Below are 20512 nucleotides of genomic sequence, written 5' to 3' on the forward strand. Positions count from 1 at the left end.
TCAGGTTCAGGGGAGAGACACGGCCTCAAAGGACTAAGGCAGAGAGTATTATACTAGAACACAGCCAACACTATTCTCTGGCCTCTGTTAGCTACACATAGGCACACATATACGTATATGTGCATATATACCAGAGAGAGCAATAGAGATTGCTTTCCCATCCTCACATTCTTAGAAAAGGAATAAAATCTTACTTATTCATGTAATATTTTCTCCTTCAGAAAGGCCATATCTACATGTTGAAAATAGACATGTTTGACCACTCACCATGCTCAACCTCCAGAATTTTAAAACCAAGCTACTTTGTAAAGAAGTGCAGCTGGGCCCTGTGGTAGTGCTAGTGAAGCCAGTAGTTATAGCCTTGGTGTGTGTGTCTCCTACAGCGTAGCCCAACCATTTTGTCCCATTGGCTGTACCAGAATGGTTTGAAACAATTCCATCCTCTAATGTTGCACTGACTGCATATATTTGGATTTTTGTCTTAATTTGGTCTCAATGGATACAGTGTCCCCACAAGCTTAGTTGATAAATGTCCTAAAGTTATGTCCATCTTTTGTGTGACTCCTTCTCAGTATCTGTCAAATTGTACTTGCCCTTCTGTTTGGGCAAAGCTAAGAAATTTATTTCTTAGATTTATTATTGAATCAGTAATTATTTTAGCATTCTTATAGCTTGTCCTGCTTTCCATCAACTATAAATTTTTAATGTTATCTCAGTTCACTTGAACTAAGAGCACTATTCATCACTATTGAACAATCAGCAAATAAGCCCCTGACTAAGCTTAGCACCATGTATTGCCAAGAAAAAAAAAAAGAATTCATACACTATTCTTGTCTCTAAGTGGTTTTATGATGCATTTGGAAGAAAATAAGCAGATAGTAACTTAATGCAAAGAAATAAAGTAGTAGTAATCGACAGTAACAGAATAAGAAATTTACCAGATAGCAGTAATTAGTACCAAGGAGCTGGCAAAGATGAATCCAAGCTGAGTTCAGTAGAAGAATAATTATTGTTTTTTAAAGAACAATGAGAAGAATTTGTGGATTCATTCATCCATGCATTCACTTGTTCATTCAATACAAAGTCTATATTGATTGCTTATATAGACCAGTAAAAAGGTTCTTCCTGGACCTTTTGTTCCTCTGAAGAACAAACAGATGACCTGTCAATACACAAATTGACTTTCAATATTTCTGGTGTTGATGTATGTCACAAAGAAAAACAAAGCAAGGTACAGGGTGGAGAACGGAGAGCAGCACTGTTGTTGCAGATCACAGAAAGCCTCTTCACATTTGAGTAGAGTTGTGAAGAAGAGGGAAAGAGATGTGTCCCTCTGAGGAAGAGCATTTTGTGGAGAGAGAACCAAAGTGCAGAAACTATTGACATATGTAAGGAAAAGCATACAGGCTGAAGCAGGAGTGAAGGGAGGCTGACAGGAGATAAACACACAGGCCAGGGCTCCTATGAACTTGTTGGCTACAGTAGGTATTGGGTCTTATTCTGAGTGAGATGGGAAGCTGTTGGAGAACAAGAATTATGTATTTGAAGGGTCCCTGGGTGCTGCCTGGGGATTAAAACCAGAAGAAGGAAGGAGGAAGCTTCTACAGTAAGCCACAGATGTCTTAATACCCTAGACTAGTAGGGTATTAACCATGGTGTTAGCTGAGACATGAAAATTTACATTATTATGGCTTGAACATACCTATCTCTACACCTGCACAGACACAGTTCATGAAGAGACAAAAATAGAGACCATCTGTGTGGGGATGAAGACTAGGGCAACTCAACTTGAAAGCAATTTTGACAATATTTAGTAAAACAGTATATGCACTTACCACTCAATCTGGTAATTTTTCTAGATATTACTGTGAAGGTGGGCCTCAAACAGTGTTTAAAAAAATTAAAACAAACCTGTGCATAAGACTATTTTCTACAGCATTATTTATAATTGCAAATATTAAAACCACCCTGAGTGCCCATATGTAGAAGAGTGATTGAAAAACTTACAGTATGTCCATACAGTGGAGTAGTATATCACTGGGAAGATGGTGAGCAAGGGTTCTATAGGCTGATACAGAGAGATTTCTTGGCTATATTGTTAAGTCAAAAAACAAAATGCAGAAGAGAGTATACTGTGCTTTTACATAAGACTGAAGATTTACAAATATATTGACTATATGTGTCTTCTCATTTCTACAGAAAAATACAGGAACAGTGAGTCTAGAAGCTTGTGTTTTGCTGGTTGGTTATTATAAGTAGACAATAGATGCAAAAAGCAGAGCAATGGAAAATAAAGAATGAATATATTCTCTTGTGTAGTTTTGACTTTAATGTTAGGGTTCCCATATATGATAGATAGATAGATAGATAGATAGATAGATAGATAGATAGATAGATAGATAGATAGATAGATAGATGTGAGTAAAAGCCCAAATAGAATGTAAACAGTAACAAGTTCACCTAGCTGCATTACAGATGAGGAGAATGAATCGCTAATAAATGACTTTAGAAAACAATATTTTGATTTATAAACTTTAAACTTACAGTTTGGTTGGTAAAGTACCTACTGTGCAAGTTCAGGAACCTGAGTTCAGATCTCCAGAACCCATATAAAAAGTTGGGCATGGCAGCACATGCCTGTAACCCCAGTGCTAATTGTATGTGGGAAGCAGAGTTGTATGTGGCAGATCACTGAGCCTCATTGCTCTGCCAGCCAAGCAAAAGCAAAGAGCTTAAAGTTCAGCAAGAGACCTTTTTTCTAAAGTAGCAAAGGTAGAGAACAATAGAGGAAGAGATCTGATGTTGACCTCCACACACACATGCATACATAGGTGTATACCCCCCCACTAACAAGTACCTGCAAGGCTACACACACTCAAAGACAAAAGGGTGTATGTGTGTGTGTGTGTGTGTATAAAATACTTTTTATCACAGAAGTGTCAGTTAACAATACATTGTTGACTTGGGATTGTTGGGGTTAGATGATATTAAGACATGATCTCACTGTGTAGCCATGACTGGAACTTACTAGAAGAACCAGGCTGACTATTTGCAATAATCCTCCAGCCTTAGCCTCCAGAGTGCTAGAATTGTAGGTCTGAGCCACCACTTCTGGCCATGGTTGATTTTTTTAAAATTTTTAATTCAACACAAAATAGCTAGTCAAAATATTTGTCTAGCTGAATTGGCTGTTTGCCCAAGGAAAAGATTCAAGGAATTCATGGATTCCCTAGAAGCTATGCTAAAATATTTTGTATATGTACATTTAGTGGATTTATAACCTTTGTTAGCCTCGAAAGAGTCTATGGCACACTAAATGCTAGGAATTTTTACACTCGATTATCATATCTTCTGGAAGATAAGTATTATAATAGATCCCATTATTTAGATGAGGAAACTAGCAGTTTTCATAGTGGTGGATCAAGGTGATTCATGAGGATATTCAAGAGGAGAAATATGAGGAACCTGTAGTGATATTTCATTTGTATTTTAGTAAATAAAGCTTCCCTGAAGTTCAGAGAGTAAAACACTTGCACTGGTCAGCCTTACAGACCAACCAGTGGTGACAAACACCATTAATCCCCGTAGCCACACTAGTTTGGCATAAAAACTGGATGGTAGTGGTGCATGCCGTTAATCCCAGCGTTAGAGAGGAATATAAGTGGAAGGAGATAACTCTGTCAGTCTCATTCTGAGGATTCCTGGAGTCAGGATCGCCGTTTCGGTAAGAGCCAGTAGCTGACTGTTTCGCCTTTCTGACCTTCAGATTGGACCCCAATATCTGTCTCTGGGTTTTTATTAATCGTGCTATGGGAACCACTAAAATTAACCATGAAGGGATTTTTTTTTTAATCTACCATTTTCAAGAAAGGAATGTGAGGTAGTTGTTGCAACAGTCAGTTCAAGAGTTACCTAGGAGAACAACTCTTAGCAAGAGCTAAGTCCAGCAGGCTTTGTGTCATTTCCAAATAGTTTACACAAATCCAAGGGATTTTTATGTGCTTATGTTAGTGTGTGCTAAGAAGAAACAAAGAATAAAGATTATGGATATCTTATTTTGGTTATACATTATAGCAAAGAAAACCAACTGTTTTCTTCTTTCTGTAAAATATATTGTTTCTCCTCTCAGGATTATCACACCAGGTACTCTAAAGATTCTGTCTGGTCAGCCAGTGAGATAGCTCAGTGGATAAAAGTGCTTGCCTTGCAAGCTGGTATGTGAGATAATCCTCAGAACATGGACCTCCACACATGTACCACAGCACACTTACCTGCACATACACACATGCACACACAATAATAAGTGGTTATTATCTACGGTATCCATTCTCTAGGAAAGCTCATCTCTCATTTGTTCTTCCTTGGTCCCATAGACAAGGCTATATTTCTTAACCATCAAACCTACTCAGAAACACTAAGGTTACCCCCTCAAGGAGCTGTGTAGTACTTCTGCAGCTAAAACACACCAAGTAGCTTGGTTTGAGATGACATTTCCTTTTACCCTGTGTTTCTGATAAATCCTTGGGTGTGTTTCTGTTTCTGTCAGAGCTTTGCTATGTATGATACATTCTGTTTTTAAACAGCAATTTCTGACTCTCATGCCCCATTTGGTAACTAATGGTACCATCGAACTGGTACTGATGGGATTTTACTGTAGCTTGCCATACTGTGAGGAATATTTTAGGGATTACCTTAGAGGGACAAACAGCTTACATCTTATTACAAGCTGGGGAGTCACATTCTCTTCACTGACTTTCAGTCAGATTTCTATAACTTCAGTCTTGGCCTATGTGGTTTCAGAAATCTAACTAATAGAATGTTCTGAAGCATCTAGAAAAATGCAACATTATTCTATTTTGTTTGTGTTTCTAGAATCAGTCTGAGGTTTATATCAAGACATTTGGAGGATCACAGAAAAATGTTGACAAAGGATATCTAGGCTTGGAGAAAGACTGAAAATACAGCTAGGAATATTAGCTAAGCCCCTCAGTGTGCCAGTCACTGGTGATGTTACAGTTGCATGTGTGGTGTTCTCTGTAAGCTGTGTCTAAGTACAAACAGGCCAGGATGGCTCTCTCCCATCCTCTGCTCTTGCAGACCAATAGGCCTCGTGTCTGACACCGAAAACTGCCTGTTATTGCAGCCACAAGACTGCCTTTAAGGGAGATGGCTCAGAGGTTAAGAGCTCTTGCTCATCTTCCAGAGGTCCTGAGTTCAAATCCCAGCAACCACACGGGTGGCTTTATAACCATCATATAATGAGATTATGGTGCCCTCTGACAGGCGGGCAGGCAAAAAACACTGTATATATAATAAATAAATAAATCTTCACAAAAAGAAAAAAAAAACAGCAACAAAAAACTGTCATTGACCTCTGTTCCTGGTTCTTGCTATGTCTTCACCAGTCCCCTCATCTAAAGATGGGATTACTGCTAGCCCTGACCTTGGAAGGTTATGTGAGGATCAAATACTTTATATGTAATGGCAGTGGCAGTAATTATATAAGGATTATTTTTCATGACTGTCTAATCCAGCACAACCATGAGAAGAGAGGTTTTTATTCACTTCATAATACAGTCTTTACATGTTTTCTTTAGAAAAGGGTGGCAAGCAGTCAGTGATCAGTGCCTAGGACATGGACTGACAATGTTGTTTGTTGATTGTTCATTTTTGTTTTTATATCTTCTGTTTTTCATCAGTTCAGAAAGCATTTTCCCCTAGAATAATGGGATAGTGTTAAAATGCTAAAGAACAGTCTCAGTCTTTCTCTGGCAACCTCTCTAATGGTAACTAATACCTTACCTGCCAAGACCCACTTCCATTCCTAACCACAAACAATAAGAAAGCACTACCCAGTGACTCCCAGTCTACAGGTAAGAAGAAAAAACAACAACCTGGGAATCTCCCTTGGAATCAGAAGAGGATGTGAACATCTTTTCCCTTAAGTCTTTGGTCAGATGCTTTTCTTATGTTAATGCCTCATAATCCTCCCAAAGACTTCCAACATCACTGCCCTGTTTTTCTCCTTTGTCCTAAATCAGAAAAGACAAAATACTTAAATGCATTGTACCAATGGAGATGGGTATTCTACTAATCTTGGCCTTATGACTATGAACTTGCCCTTTTTTCACTTTGACCACTCTATTTTGTGTGTTTCTAGGCCTACAACATGAGGGAATTTTCCGGGTGTCTGGATCACAAGTGGAAGTGAATGACATCAAAAATGCCTTTGAGAGAGGTGAGGTGGGAATAAAGAGCTGTAAGGTAAATGTCTCAGCCCTGGGGAACTGGCTCCACCTTTCCCTTAGAGTTCCCTGTGCTTATAAACCTAAGAGATTGCCTGTTTTCTCTGTACTTTCAGTAGGTACACAGAGAGATGCTGAGGCATGTCCCAGCTTCCTTCTTTCTTAGCCCCGCCCATCCTGCTTCATTCCTGTGATGATCTGCCAAAACCCAAGTAGTTACTATATATCCAGACAGTTAATAGCCTCTCCAGAACCCTTGGTGGCAGTTAATATCAAGGCTAATGTGCCTGTTCATTGTATCCCATTTATCATCTTGTGGTCTATTAAGGTAATGGGCAAGCTTTGGCAATTTCTGTCACTGTAATGGATATATATAGTTTCAATTTAAGGTTGGTGTTATCATTAAATTTAATTACATTTGATATGAAAATTTCCATTGGGATTCTGGGATGACTGTTCTGTCAGTAGGTGTCCTCTGATATGGTAGTCAGAGAAGCTGGCCTTCTGGCCTTGTTTTCCCTCCACTGGAGGCTCAGTCTCCTCCCAGTTTCATGATTCTTATCAGAGAAGTACTTCTTGGTTTCCACCTTCCAGCCCACAGGGAGTGTTGATTAACCTGAACAGTATGCCACATCATGGTTGTCATGCAGGGCAGAGAGATAATGAGATGAGAATGCTTTGTCATTTGCCTAACTCGCTTTCTTTCATTTTGGGGTGGGGGTAACCTATCTTCAGGAGAGGACCCTCTGGCTGGGGACCAGAATGACCATGACATGGATTCCATAGCTGGTGTCCTCAAGCTTTACTTCCGGGGGCTGGAACAACCGCTCTTTCCCAAGGACATCTTCCATGACTTGATTGCCTGTGTCAGTAAGTATTATACCCCACGAATGGCAGCGAGATATTTGGAAATTTCCATCAGTTTGCTTCCTCATAAGCTATTCAGTAAAGTTTTTCTTTCTTTATTTCTGCCTGAGAGTTTTGTCTCTTCATCTCCACTGTTTTATCCCTGAAAGGGGGAAAGAAAAGATGATTTAACAGTAATAATATAGAATCCAAGTCAAGATTCCTAACTTTTTCCTTTCTAATTAATCTCGGACATTAATTCCTTCACATCTCTGGTTTTATTGTTTTTAGTAAAATGTTTTTAAATTCCTCCATCTTAAAGCTTATATACAATATCTGTGCTACTAATAGGAGCAGAGAAACATAAACAGTGACCCTGCTCCCTAATTGTTGCTATGTATGTGTCTTGGCTTAACCTGCTACATGTGTTCACATGTGTCTGAAAACAAAAGCCCCTCTGTGCACTTAAAAGTGCCATTTAATTTTTTTTCCAGAGAAAGATCACTATTCTTTAGAGTTCTCTTCTAAGTCTTGAAAAACTATTCCTAGACTTTAGTTCAGTTCATAATACTGAAACATCCTATCAATTGATTCCATGGAAATTTAAATTAATATCAAGTTATTCCGGAAGTAGATTATTCTGTTTAGGGATTCTATTGCTGCAGCCATGAAGAAATGCTACTTACTGGCTTGATCCCCGTGGTTTGCTCAACTTGCTTTCTTATAGCACCTGAGACCACCAGCACCCGCAGTGAACTGGGCACTCCCACTTTAATCAAGAAAACATACCAGAAGCTTACCCACAGGCTAATCTGGTAGGGGCATTTTCTTAATTAAGGTCCCCTCTTCCCAAATGACCCTAGCTAGTGTCAAGTTGACATAAAGATAGCTCTACATAGACCCATCTGAATGATGGCCACAGAAAGTGAAAAGAATAAATGCAGAAGAGGTTTTTTCCCAGGTCGAACAAGGTTTTCATGCCTCCTGTGTTTTCATTTGACCTTGTATTTGGTCTGAATACTTACTTGTTCCTCTCTCGGTTGTTCTGAGAAAAGCCTGTGTATCTGGGATACTAGTTCTCTTTGTTTGTTGCACATTTTTTGAGTAATGGAAAAGAGTTATGTAGACAGTTACATTCATATATTACATGGGTCATATACTTATGTCTTTTCCTAGACTGGACTTAAGTGAAGTCTTTTACATAGGGCTGAAGTTGCCAAAACACACCAGAATCTTCAGCTGCCCAATTCTTATTGTTACTGTTCCTAATACAGTATTCGCTATTTGCTATTCATAAAAGACAGCCAGATCATCTTGGTACACTGTTGAAGTCAGAGGCTATTCATGACCAGAGGCCACAGGCAGATAGCCAAATCTGTACTAACCTGACCATAGCACAAAACTCAGGAATCTTCTCTAGTCTTCCTCACAGATTTTACTACTTATCCAAGATCCTACTTTCTCCTCTCTCTGGTCAGACTCTGCTCATCTCTACTTTAGATAAGGAAGGTAGAAGCCAGATTTATTCAGAGGAGGAAAAGTTAACTGTGTGTACAGAGGTCAAGGAAGGACTTACACAGCCTCTGTCCCTTCTCATGTGTGGGACCCTTCAGGACTGAGCATTCAGTAGTCATGACAGGATTAACGTCAACTCCATATCTATTGCTGTTTAAATTAGAGAAGGAATGTATCAACCTAGTCTGTGCCTGTGGAACATAACACCTTGAATCCTGTACCAGTCAGGGTGTGGGTCCCAGCATGTGGTCTCTTGCAGCAACCTCACCCAACAAAGCATCCAAGATGAAACTCTTGTCACTATACCGGGGCTGTACAGGGCTGGCTCTGCTTGCTCTGTGAGTTACACTGCTGGTGGAGAGAAGCTTCTGATTTTTCCTCAGGATTGCAGTCGTGCTGCAGGTAACACATGCCTTTCTTGTTTCAGCAATGGACAATCTGCAAGAGAGAGCTGTGCATATCCGGAAAGTCCTGGTCCTGCCCAAACCCACTCTGATTATCATGAGATACCTCTTTGCCTTCCTCAATCAGTGAGTAGCCTTCACAGTAAAAACCTAGCTTTGACTACCCAGGACTTTCATATAGATCTATGTCTGATAACCCACCCTATCAGACACTTACTGAACATCTGCCATACACCAACTACAATGCTAGGCTATTAAAAACATGATGTTAAATGGAAAAAGAAAAGCATTTTATCATTAGATCGTGGTCTAAGTGAGGAAACAGACAATAGTAGATACATCAGTTAGAATATGTGCTAAGAAGAGTAAAGATGGGGATAGAGTTCAGAGGTTCTAATAGACAAAGGATTAAAGAAGAGCTGGCTTAGAGATGTGTTTGCCACAAAGGCCTTTCTGAGAAGACCAGGTATAAACAGTAGCCTAAAGGGTGAGAAAGGGGGGCTATAAGAACACTGAAGACTTGAGAGTCACAGTAATAAATAGTAAGTTTAAATTTGGGAAATGACTTAAAAGTCTTTAAAGAGAAAAGTGATATGATCTGACGTTTAGGAATGAATTTTCAAACCTGCCAGTTACTTTATAGAGAAGTTACTTTAGAAGGTCAAAGAGAAAAGAGACCTACTCCAAGACCATGGCATGGTCTCTCTGAGGTGTTGCTAGACCAGAAGATGGCAGGAAGGGTCAGGTGTAGGATATACTTTGAACTGGGTGGAGCAGGCATGTCTTACCATGGTCCCCAGCCCTCTCCATGTTGTCATCAAAACAGGGAAACAAAAGATAAACCAAAGGACCAGAATGGGGGCTGGAGAAATGGCTCAGTGGTTAAGAGCACTGACTGCTCTTCCAGAGGACGTGGATTCAATTCCCAGCACCCACATGGCAGCTCACAACTGTCTAAAGATCCAGTTGCAGGGGATCTGACACCTTCACACCAATGCACATAAGATAAAGTTAAATAAACCATAAAAAATATCAAAGGGCCAGAATGTTTTAGTTTTAGTACATACCTTGTGAATGTGAAGTCCCCACACATAGTTAATCTTTGTTTAAAATAACTACAACTTTAGAGTCCATTTTGCAAGTCTGTCGTGTTTAGACAGTCATGATCAGCCCAGCCTTATAGCTATCTGGGATTAGTAGCTCCTGCCTGAGACCTTATTGGGAGGCCCACATCATCATCTATCCCAATGCACAACTACAAAGAACCCTGAGTCTATAGTGTGCATCTTCCTCAAAGTTGAGTCCAACAGAGTCCTAACTCAGCACCCCATTTGTCCTTGAGATGAGCTAGTCATAACTCATCAGTGTGCTCATTCATAGCCTGAAAATACTGCTCACTTTAGGGTTAGTCAGTCCCCTTAGTGCCCAGGTCACAGGGAAGACAGATTAACTGTTGTCTCTCCTGGATTTTCAGGAGAGAGAAACAATAGAATAAACTTGATGCAGTAAAAGAGACAATGGCCATTATTAGAAAAAAAGTATGGAAATGGCATTCATTCCAAGTATTAATTTGTTTGTGTATGTATAGTTTTAAAATATTATTGTATATATAGTTTTTAAAATATACTGATCAACAAGGTGTTATATGGAAAATGTGAAACATTTATAATCACAGTGATTCGGAAAATAGTAGCACGTAGACACAATTTGTAAAGTCTCCATGGGAAGATGACAGCTGATCAGTGTGCAGCTGCCAGCAGTTGCATCAGGAGTTGGCAGGTGGTTCCTCGTGGAGACTTTACCTGAACCCACACTTGAATCCTCACTGAAGTTTGTTCCTGGACTGTACACATACTGAATCTCAAGGCATCAAGCTCATGATAGCTATAGGTTGGCACTTAAGATGCAGCTTAGTGAACTCTAGTCCAGAGTCTCACATTGTTGCGAAGACATTGCGTTAGGGCTATGGATCTCATCTGAATGTGCAGTTTGTGGAAGTTCTGCCTCTAAACTCACAAAATGTGCCTTACTCATACAGTAGACTATCGTTAAGCCAGGAAATGAACTGTGAGTGAATACTAGGTTTCTTTCAGGGATGGTGAAAATGTTGCGCAACTTAGAGGTAATGGTTGGTTACACAACACTGTGAATATGCTCAATGCCACCAAATTGTATACTTTTATTTATTATTATTTTTATTTAGAGTATAAAGTGGTGGGTTTCATTATGCTATAAGACTTTGGTGAGTCCAAAGTCTTATATCATTATGCATATATACATTTTACTTTGTTCCTATTTACTCCCCATGCCCCCACCTTTTCTTGCCAGTCCTCTTCCTCTTCCAAAAAGTGCCTGCTTCTGCTTTCATGTTACATATATTCCACTACCCTTCCTTTTTTCCCTTCCCCTCCCTGTAGATCTTCTCTTCTCTCCCAGTCCCTTTTCTGTTTTCACATCACATCACACACACACACACACAATGATTTTTGGTCCTGTCCATTTTCCTGTCAACATTATAATTCCGTTTTTTTTATACCTGAATAAAATACAGGTACCACATTTTGTTTATCAATTCATCTGTTTCATACCTTGACTACTATGAATGGTGCACCAGTAAACATGGGATTGCAACTGTATCTGTAACATGTTGATGTAGAGTCCTTCAGGAATATACTCAAGAGTATTTAAGCTAAGTCACGTTCTATTTTTAGTACTTGCAGCACCTGCATTCTGATTTCCATAGAGACTGCATCAGTTTACATTTCTACAGTCTTAAGTAAGGGTTTCTCTTTCCCAACATCTTCACCAACATTTATTGTCAGTTATTTTCTTGATGACAGCATTTTTGACGGGTATGCAGCAGATTCTGAATTACGTGTGTGTGTGTGTGTGTGTGTGTGTGTGTGTGTGTGTGTGTGTGTGCGTGCGCATGTAGGGCAGGACTTTGAAGCAGAAACCACAGAAGAGTGGTGGTTACTGACTTGCTCCCATGTATAGCTACATTTTTTTACACAGTCCAGGCTCACCTGTGTACAATGGGCTGAGCCCCCTGCATCAATAATAATCAAGAATAATACGCTCACAGGCCAATCTGATAGAAGGAGTTCTTCAGTTGAGGTTTCTTCTTCCTAGGCAAGTCAAGTTGACAACCAAGATAAGCAATCACAAGGTTCTTGGTCCTTTTTGGTTGTTTTGATTTGGTTTCGCTTTTAATGGGAATCGCAAACTGGACATAGATTCATAAGACTACAGTTCACAAAGATATGTCCTCTTCCAGGTCCTTGTCACTGTAGCCTCCTACGAATAGAACAGTCTTTTGCGGGGTGGGTACAGGGTATTTTACATCCTTCGTCTGTTGTAGAACTTTCACCCTGGTGTCTTGGGAATAGAGTGCTTCTCTTTGACTATCACACTTTTCAGAAACTCTTGTTTCTTGTTGTTACTAAAACACTATCAGATCAGACTAAAGAAAGAAGGCTTTACTGAACTTTCTGTCTCCAAGATACCAGGACCTGGATAGCTTCAGTTTTAGCCTGTGGCATCTCATGTATGGGTCATTTCTGCTGAGGTTATCAAAGTAATAATCTCTCCTGTTTCTCCCCAGTTTTAATCTGATGATGAAGCAGACTTATATATTTCCCCAATCTTTTCTAAACCTCTATTTTCTTTAAACTCTATGTCCAGAGAAGGATTTTAAAATTAAATCTCTAATAATTCCTATGAGTTGGATGTGATGGTACAAGGCTGTGATACCAGCATTTGGAAAGCTGAGGCAGGAAGGCAAAGAGTTTGAGGCCAGACTGGGATACATAATGAATCCCTGCCTTAAGCAAAAACAAATCATCTCCTATGAAGCCATCTAACCACTGAGATGATACCCTTCCCCACTGGCCTCTCCTGCATTTAGCTTTGATACTGTGGGATAGTGCTTCTTCACTGGTATTTTCCATGGCAGTTGTTCACAACATGCCATGCCATTTCTGATGTCCTACAGTGATTATAGAAGGATCACAAGGTGCATGTCAGATTCTCCAACAGAGAAGAAATCCATTTGTTAGAGGAAAACCAGCTTTGCAACATGAGTCTGGATCTGGGGCACACTAGAAATAAACTTCACCCGATCCAGATGACAGTGGTATCCAAAGTCTCTAGTTTCTTTTCAGAATCTGTCAGAATTGGACTGAGAGGCTACTGCTGATTACCATAGGAAGGCCAAGCTCCTCATCAATGTCTATAGGCCCCTCAAGCTTTATAGATGAGGTACCCAAAGTCAGCCCAGCTTTCTGTGCTAGGACAGGCAGCATCTTGGTCAGTATTTGACTATGGCAACTCTAATAAAGGGAAGCATCTAATTAGGGTTTACAGTTTAGTCTACATTGTCTTCATTGTGGTGGGGAAAGTGGTGGCATACAGGTAGACATGGTAGAAGTAGCTGAGAGTTCTACATCTGGATCCACAGTCAGCAGGAAGAGAGAGACACTGAACCTGCCTTACCTAGGCTTTTGAAACCTGAAAGCTGGTCCTCAGTGAACATTTCCTCCAACAAGGCCACACCTCCTAATCCCTCCCAAATAGTGTCACTCCCTAATGACTAAACATTCAAATATATGAGCCTATGGACCATCCTTGTTTAGACCACCACAGGCATAGACCCATGGGGACTCAGCAGACATAGTGATGGTTGAGTACTTGGGTCCATGGCCAAGGTTAGGGTATAACTGGAGCAGCTTCTGGCAGAGAATGGGAGGAATCTCTAAATAAATACACAGTAATGAAATTAGCCTACATCCAAGGGAACCCCAAGCAGAATATAAACAGAATGCCTAATTATTTCCTGGATATAATAATACAAGGGGATATTATAAAAATATTAAACAGTATTACATTAGCTGCTCTAAAAAAAAATTCACTGTCTTGGTAGAATAAAAAGTTAATCAGCTGACTTCATTTCTGGTAAGTATAAAATTTGGAATAGAAAATGCCCGATAATTTGATTTTTTTTTGTATGCGTGCATGAATGCATATGATGTACAGTTACTGTGTCCTATGACTGTTTCCCAGAGCAAGCTGAGGTCCCCATCTGCTCAGTAGTTTAGTGAATAGTCTGTGGGAACCATGTCCAGTTCTGAGGAGTTATATGGTATGTTCTCAACGCAGGGTGACTCTGACGCCTAAGGTCAAAGGTAAGGGTAAAAGTGAGACTCATATGGATTTGATCAGGGAACTGGAGAAAAGGAGTCAGACTTGCAAGCAGGTCGTATGTCTTTCCTCTCCTTGGCTCCTGAATAGCTGTCAGTAGTCATTCCCTTCTTGCCACCTGACTTTCCAGAAGGTCTCTGATGCCCAGAAAGGCAGGTGGCAGTTTGTGGACTTACAACTTTCCTTCTGGCAATGTCTCTTGTGTTTGTGTTTTCTGGGCATTCATGTGAGCTTTCCAATCCCCCCTTCCCCTTTTCCTCCAGCTTATCACAGTTCAGTGACGAGAACATGATGGACCCCTACAACCTTGCCATCTGCTTCGGGCCCTCACTGATGTCAGTGCCAGAGGGCCACGACCAGGTGTCCTGTCAAGCACACGTGAATGAACTGATTAAAACCATCATCATCCAACATGAGAACATCTTCCCAAGTCCCAGGGAGCTGGAGGGCCCCATCTACAGCAGAGGAGGAAGCATGGAGGATTACTGGTAGGGGGCAGGGAGGGGGAAAAGGAGGGATTGCCTGATAATAACTGGTATAGGGGCCAGATGGTCAAGCAAAACCCAAAAGGAAACAGCCAGGTTCTCCCACCTCCACTTACAGGTTCTGCATGTAGCAGGGGCTGGCCATTCTCCCACGTTGGAAACACCTACAGAATGAGTGTCTCTTCACCCACTTCCTATTTTTTTTTTTTGAGTATTGTATAACTAGGGACCATCCTGAAGGATAATGACAACATCAGGGGTTGGAGAGTTTACAAAGTGGTCTTTAGACCTACTGTTCTTTAGGCCACTGTGCCCAAGCTGTGTGTTGTGATGGAGTCAGAGCTGGGTCCCAGGGAATCCTGTTCTTAGGAGGAGGAGTCTGCATGTGAGGCACAGTCTCCTGACTGAGTTTGTAAGATGGCACAACAAAATGCTTTCAGAGAATTGTGACGAGAAAAAGTGTAAATATATTTGGGGTTGTTAGATACAGTTCCACCCCCTGGAAAAGTACAAAATTAGGTAGACAAGGTTTTTCATGACCTAGCCTGAGAACAGAATTCTGAAAATAACCTCTGGGTACATTTGTGTAAGACTACCTCTTTTAGATGCACAAATCATTTCCAAAAAGTGAAATACTACTTCTCTTTTATAGATAAACTCCTTGCAACCCAGAGAGGCCAGTGCAGTGTTTCAACAAACCCCAGTAATTGGGAAGCCAACCCCGGTCTTCTTCTAGGATAAAGCTCCATCTAGCACCCACACAGATACTGTAATACTGTAGCTTTATAGTGCCGTTTTAACCAGATACAGAGGCAGTGGCCTTTCTCTTAACCCTGGTGTCCCATACCTCCTCCCTTCTTTCCTAATTGGTTTTTCAATAGAAGTTGAAGACATAAGCAGCTGAAATCAGATTCCATCTAAATTTAGCGTCTGAAACCAATCCTTCCTACCCCATTGCTATCAACCACGGTAGGAAAGGACAAGGCATGTGTTTACTTAATTAGCCACCACTTGGTTCATGGTTCTCCGTGACCCCCTCAGAACCGTTGCCCAAGGAGTGAAGAAAATAACATTGGTGGCTCTGTGAACTTCATATGGCAGTGGCATCCATAGATCCACTCTCTCCTCGACTTCTGATCTTAGGTATGCATCTGAGCAGGCACCTCAGGTAGCTGGCTTAGAGGCCAAACTTTCTGTCACTGACAGGTGATCCATGGTGACCAGGGCGGTAGGCCCAGTAGGGAGCTCCTGCACGAGCAGCTAAGAACTGTGAAGCAGTGCCTTCGGTTCTTGCCTTTACCTGTAAAGTTGGCCTTCACTGTTGCTGCTGCTTCTTCTCTTTATTTTTTTCTTTTCTTTTTTTTGGTTTTTCGAGACAGGATTTCTCTGTAGCCTTAGAGCCTGTCCTGGCACTCACTCTGTAGACCAGGCTGTCCTTGAACTCACAGAGATCTGCCTGCCTCTGCCTCCTAAGTGCTGGGATTAAAGGTGTGTGTGTGCCACCCACCCGGCTGGCCTTCACTTCTTAAATGTCAAATCACTGCAAGTTCTGGACCAATAAAGGGGCATAGTACTCCAGCTCCCTGATACCCAGTCCCTACCCAGGGACCAGAGACCAAGCAGTGTGCTTTACCAGGATGCACACATGAAAGCTCTTTCTTCTAGATTCCTCCCAGGTGTTCCCTCAGCCCTTTCCCCATGTGTTACATATGTGATATTTGTTGGAATATACTGCACAGGTAGTCAGGGAACATTTGTGCCACTGTCCCAGGCCTTGTGCCAGAGGCAACAAGGAGCAGTTGTCAGTGACCTTGTTCCTGACCTCTTATTTAGGAAAAAAGAGAGATACTGTCGCAGGGAGCTAAGGCAGTGAAAAGATAAGCCCCTAAAATCTAAGAGAGTAGCCAAATGACCAGAACCATCAGAGAGAAGAGGCACGAGGCAAAGTCCATTTCTGACTAATTGTTAGTCTCTAAACTGGATTCTGGTTGCCTGAGACTGCTGCTGGAACCTTGGACCTTGGGTATTGATAGGGTTGGGCTTCTTGTCAGGGCCAGAGGCATAGGAGGGGAGAAGCGTGGGATTTTAGGACTCCATGGAGCCTCAAAAAGTATGATACCATGGTGCTGATTTCAAAGTAGAAAGCCCAAACCAACAGCACCAGATCCTATGGTACCAAAGTGAAAATCAGATGCTCCAACCCCAGACAGATCTTGTGACTCAGAAAAGCTTGGGGTGGGATAATATATGATTTTTAACAAGACCTGCAGGGCTCCCTGCAGTGTAAGAATGCTCTGATGCCTTAGTGGATGTACAGGAATGAACCTTTGCCCTGGGTACCGCTGATGCATTTCCAGGATGCCACCTAACCCATGGGTTTTTTAGGCCCAGAAAACAGTGAGGAAATACCCACTTTTAAAAAAAAAATAAAATAAATAACAAAGAAAAATCCCTATTGATGTTCTACCGGAGAATTCTCTGTAGCTTAAGAGCCCTCCTAGGACTGGCTTTACGTGGCTCTAACTAGCTGCCTAGAGGGAAAGGCTTGTGTCCTCGGTAGGGAGAAGTTCCATGGCAGTAGGCAGTGGAGTGTGGTGTTCATAGACCTGCCTGGAAGGATTTGTTGTTGGCACCTATTGCCAGAGGAGAAAAAAATATCAGACAGGGTGAGAGGGTTTTTCCTGCTCTTGAAGAACATCCATCTCCTCCCTGAGGATAAGAGAAGAAATACTTCCTTAGTAACTATAGCTGTTCTCAACTCTACCTAGGATGATTTAAGAGAAGATAAATTTTTCTTAAGAACTTGGCTGAGCTTTCATCCCCTGGCCTTTCTTAAAATCTAATCTACAGCAGATCCTTCCTTTTTCCTTTGCTCTTGGTTTCCATTCGCCGCTACTCACTTCCTACTTTCTCATCAGTGCACGGGCTAATAAGTCACGCAGCACCCTAAAAGGAAGCTGGAAAGGAGGAACACTAAGCGTCCTCATGCCAAAGTCTTGGCTGCATTACACCAATGACTCCTCACACAACTGTCTATTAAAAAACAATAAAAAACAAAACACAACTAAACAGCTATCAAACATCAAAGTCAGTTTTCAGGTCCAGTTGTTCCTGATAATATATACATACATACATACATACATACATACATACATACATACATACCAGGGCTTCCCTTTTGCCATGCTCCCTCCTTAAGAACCAGGAATGGATTCATGAAGAGAATTGACCTGAGTGACTGAGCTGTTCTGTGTGTTCTGAAGCGTTTATTTGTAACTTCAAAGGCCTTCCCTTTCTCTCAAGGCACTTTAAGTCCCTCGTAGTGACAAGTGGTTGAGGAGCAGAACCTCCAGAGATCCTTTATTCTTAGCAGTTGATGGCTGTGTACTTAGAGTATAGCAAACCCACAGCTGTTGTGATGCCTCTCTGTACCAAGGAGGCTGTGTCAGGAGGAAGAAGAGAATTTTAGGAGCAAACACTGATGTCCCAGTTATTCTTCTTCTCTTGCAGTGACAGCACTCATGGAGAGACTACCTCTGCTGAAGACTGCACCCAGGATGTGACAGCAGAGCACCACACGAGTGAGGATGGTATGCTATGGCTCTTAGGAAAGCAGGGATGGTTGTGTCTTGTGCAGTCAATGAACTTTGCTGTCCAGAGGACCCTAAGGAGAAGAAAGGAGTTTCTTATCTCTCCTTTCCTTGGAGGACATTCTCACAGAAGAGGTTGGATCAGAGGAGAATAACTAGGCCTTTTGTAGTCCTTCGGCTTCTTTGCCCTCCTCTTAATTCCCTATCTAGCATGAGTCCAGTAGGTAGAAGTTCCTAATGCTGCCAGGTTACTGGAAGCCAAAGCAGAGGAAAGCTCATTTAAAAAACATCAAGCCTGGGGAATAGAGATGCTAGGTGCCAAGAATTCAACAAAAGCCAAGTAAGGGGAGTAAGAATGAGGACACAGAAACCACACACTTGCATGCCTGCCAATTGGAAAAATTGACCCCTTCCAAAGTATAGATTTGTGTGTGCTGAACAGCCTGTGAGTGTGCAACCAGGGGTGGAATGCTCAGCTGTCATCCTCCGGCCCCTCTAGAGTGCCCATGATTTATTAGAATCTGCCAGCCAGCACATTTTCCCTGCCTCCCGCCGTTCTACACCTCCGTTTCTGGAACACTCGGTCTCTGGAAGTCTCAACAGTTGACAAGGGGCCTCAGAATTTTATGGGAAGAAGCATGAAATGGCCCAGTCTACAGAACTTTGCCTGCCCCGCCCTTCTCCTCCCCCACCTATAGAAATACTGCAATATTTGAAGGATTTGAAGGAGAGATAGGACTTGTTTAGATCCTGGTGTTAGAAGGATCAGTGTGATCTTTATGAGAGACGCAGGTATTACTAGAGAATTCAGTGTTCAGAACTGCCTTGTTCTCATACTCTTAGAGGTTTTGTCTCTAGTGAGATAAATGGGGCAGCTGAAAAAGCAAGAGTCAAGGGATGTGCCCGAGGCTGTAGAGAACTGAGACTGGACTGTTATTAAGATAGGAGTTCTGCAGTGGAATCTTCAGCCGGCCCATTTAGGAGCAGACTTTCCACCCAGAGCTTTGTGGGCATGCATTTATTTTTTAATCAGCTTTCCTCCCTGCAGTGGTATTTATGATATAATGGGTCTATATCTTAGAGCACCTTCTACTTACTATTTAGTCTCTCCTGCAGCCAAAAACAGAGATGTGATGACAGCAGTGCCTAAATGTACATATGTCACAGTGCTGGACACTGAGTTTTCACAGATTGTAATTGACTCCCCATAACCAACTTCATGAAAAAGAGCACTATTCCTATCATCTCATTTTGTAGATAAGGAATGAAAAGCCCACGTGGAAGTAAAAACACATTGCACTTACAAGCCCCCTTTTAACTTTTCTAATTGTTTTCATTTGCATTTTCCATAAATTTGTTACAAACCACTTTCCATATTTTACATTCTACTGGGATGAATGAATAACACAAATAAATTACTTAAAATATGGTATGATTCAAGTGTTAGATGGCTGATAGGTTACTAAATGATCAGAAGAGAAATAATACTCAAAAATGCAGTGTGATAGGCTCGATATAGAGTTCAGTGGTAAAGCACTTTTCTTTGAACCCCCATGTCTAAAGTCCTGATCTCAATCCACGGCACTGCCTAAAAGAAAGGAAAAATGCAGAATGACAAGTTGGATGATAGATGGAATTGGCAAAAAGGACTGTGGAGTCAACAAAGAAGTTATCAGGAAAGCAGTGTCTCCGTGTGTTATTAGCCCAGGCAGAAGAGGGGGCTAAACAGGGGAGAAAATGCCAGGCTGTTAGAGTTATCCTCCCACCACTGTAAGTCCGGCTCATTAGTCTTTTCATCCAGTTTCTTGAATCTGTAGGTCCCAGAAACATGTTTCATTCTTTTCTGCCTTTCCCAGAATGTGAGCCCATTGAGGCCATTGCTAAGTTTGACTACGTAGGCCGGACAGCCCGGGAGCTATCTTTCAAGAAGGGAGCATCTCTGCTGCTTTACCAGCGAGCTTCTGATGATTGGTGGGAAGGCCGGCACAATGGTATAGACGGACTCATCCCCCATCAGTACATCGTAGTCCAAGACACGTAAGTGGGACCCTGGCACCTTTGAGGGTGGTCTCAAATGCACTGTGGGAGTGAGACTTCAATTCTGGAACTGTAGGAGCATGAGGGAGACTAATTCCCAAAACAGTCCACAGGCTTAAGTTCCATGGAGAACACCCTACCCCAGCAACTCAGTCTCCTCACTTTCTCTTCTCCCTTTAAATTTCCCCTTA

General features: G+C 41.6%; 1 protein-coding gene across 6 annotated transcripts in view; it reads left to right on the top strand.

The window, feature by feature from the left end:
- Srgap2 (SLIT-ROBO Rho GTPase activating protein 2) overlaps positions 1-20512 on the top strand; it is a 224151-nt gene that overhangs the window by 191400 nt on the left and 12239 nt on the right. For all 6 annotated transcript variants that reach the window (XM_048430684.3, XM_048430682.3, XM_048430685.3 and 3 more), the window contains 6 exons: positions 6161-6238; positions 6981-7115; positions 9034-9136; positions 14473-14697; positions 18205-18284; positions 20141-20321. In XM_048430684.3, coding sequence (XP_048286641.1) covers positions 6161-6238; positions 6981-7115; positions 9034-9136; positions 14473-14697; positions 18205-18284; positions 20141-20321 — 802 coding nt within the window. The remainder of the gene's footprint in view (positions 1-6160; positions 6239-6980; positions 7116-9033; positions 9137-14472; positions 14698-18204; positions 18285-20140; positions 20322-20512) is intronic.

The sequence above is a fragment of the Myodes glareolus genome, chromosome 5 (genome assembly GCF_982192425.1).
Source record: "Myodes glareolus chromosome 5, mMyoGla1.1, whole genome shotgun sequence".
NCBI classification, from domain to species: domain Eukaryota; kingdom Metazoa; phylum Chordata; class Mammalia; order Rodentia; family Cricetidae; genus Myodes; species Myodes glareolus.